This window comes from Fukomys damarensis, unplaced genomic scaffold (assembly GCF_012274545.1).
Source record: "Fukomys damarensis isolate Sample0158 unplaced genomic scaffold, DMR_v1.0_HiC HiC_scaffold_25, whole genome shotgun sequence".
NCBI lineage: Eukaryota > Metazoa > Chordata > Mammalia > Rodentia > Bathyergidae > Fukomys > Fukomys damarensis.
Window position 1 is genome coordinate 19,655,878 of NW_022900937.1, and position 787 is coordinate 19,656,664.

At 62.8% G+C, this 787-nt stretch overlaps 1 protein-coding gene across 4 annotated transcripts in view; it reads right to left on the reverse strand.

The window, feature by feature from the left end:
- Positions 1-787, reverse strand: part of Anp32a (acidic nuclear phosphoprotein 32 family member A) — a 111,448-nt gene that overhangs the window by 35,789 nt on the left and 74,872 nt on the right. The window contains exon 1 of one of the 4 annotated variants that reach the window (XM_010643312.3): positions 297-532. The exons of the other annotated variants lie outside the window; for them this stretch is intronic. Within the exon in view, the coding sequence (XP_010641614.1) occupies positions 297-350 (54 nt within the window). The 5' untranslated portion in view covers positions 351-532. Of the gene's footprint in view, positions 1-296; positions 533-787 lie in introns of those variants that run through there. 4 annotated transcript variants of the gene reach the window in all.

Here is a 787-nt window from a genome sequence, read left to right on the forward strand (position 1 = left end):
GCCGGCCCCCGATGGGTGCACACTCGCACGCACACCCTCGCACCCACACTGGCACACGCGGGAGCACACGCACAGGTAGTCACACACCAAGGGCAGCGGTAGCCGGCGGAACACGCACGGATGGCATTGCAACCCCCCCCCAACAACCTTGCAATTCGTTTGCAGTCCGACCCCCAAGCCCACACCTCCCGGGCGCCCCTCTAAAAAAAAGTCCCTCCCCCCCAACGCGCACACACACACATACACACACAAAGTAGGAGAATGGACCGACAGAGATATTTTTGGCAAATGCTCACATCAGAGGGCGTCCTGTTCCGCAGCTCTAAATGAATCCGTTTGTCCATTTCCATCTCTCGCGCTCTCTCTCTGCAGAGGCTCCCGCGCCGGCGGAATTCAATCAATAAACCCCGAACCCACGACCGCGCGTTTTAGGACTTTGAAGGCTCAACCAGCTCCGCTCGGTTCTCGAGCCCCCAGCACCCGCGGCTCACACTAACCTGATCACTGTGGAGGCGGGATCTGCGGCTCTGCGGACGAGCGGCAGTAGCCCCAGCCAATCGCCGCCGAGAGTGTTTGCATATCAGCCAATGGAGGTGGCGGCGGGTGGGAAGGAAGGGTCCAATGGGCGGGCTGCGCAGCCGGCCTGGGAGGCTCAGCCATTTGGTTGTGGTGCTGGAGACTGAGCCCTTTAGATTTCGGGGCGGCGGAGGAGCGCGGCGGTGGCGGCGGCGGCTCCGCCGGTTGAGCACAGGGGGTGGGCGAAATGGCGGGGGAAGGGAAGGTGACG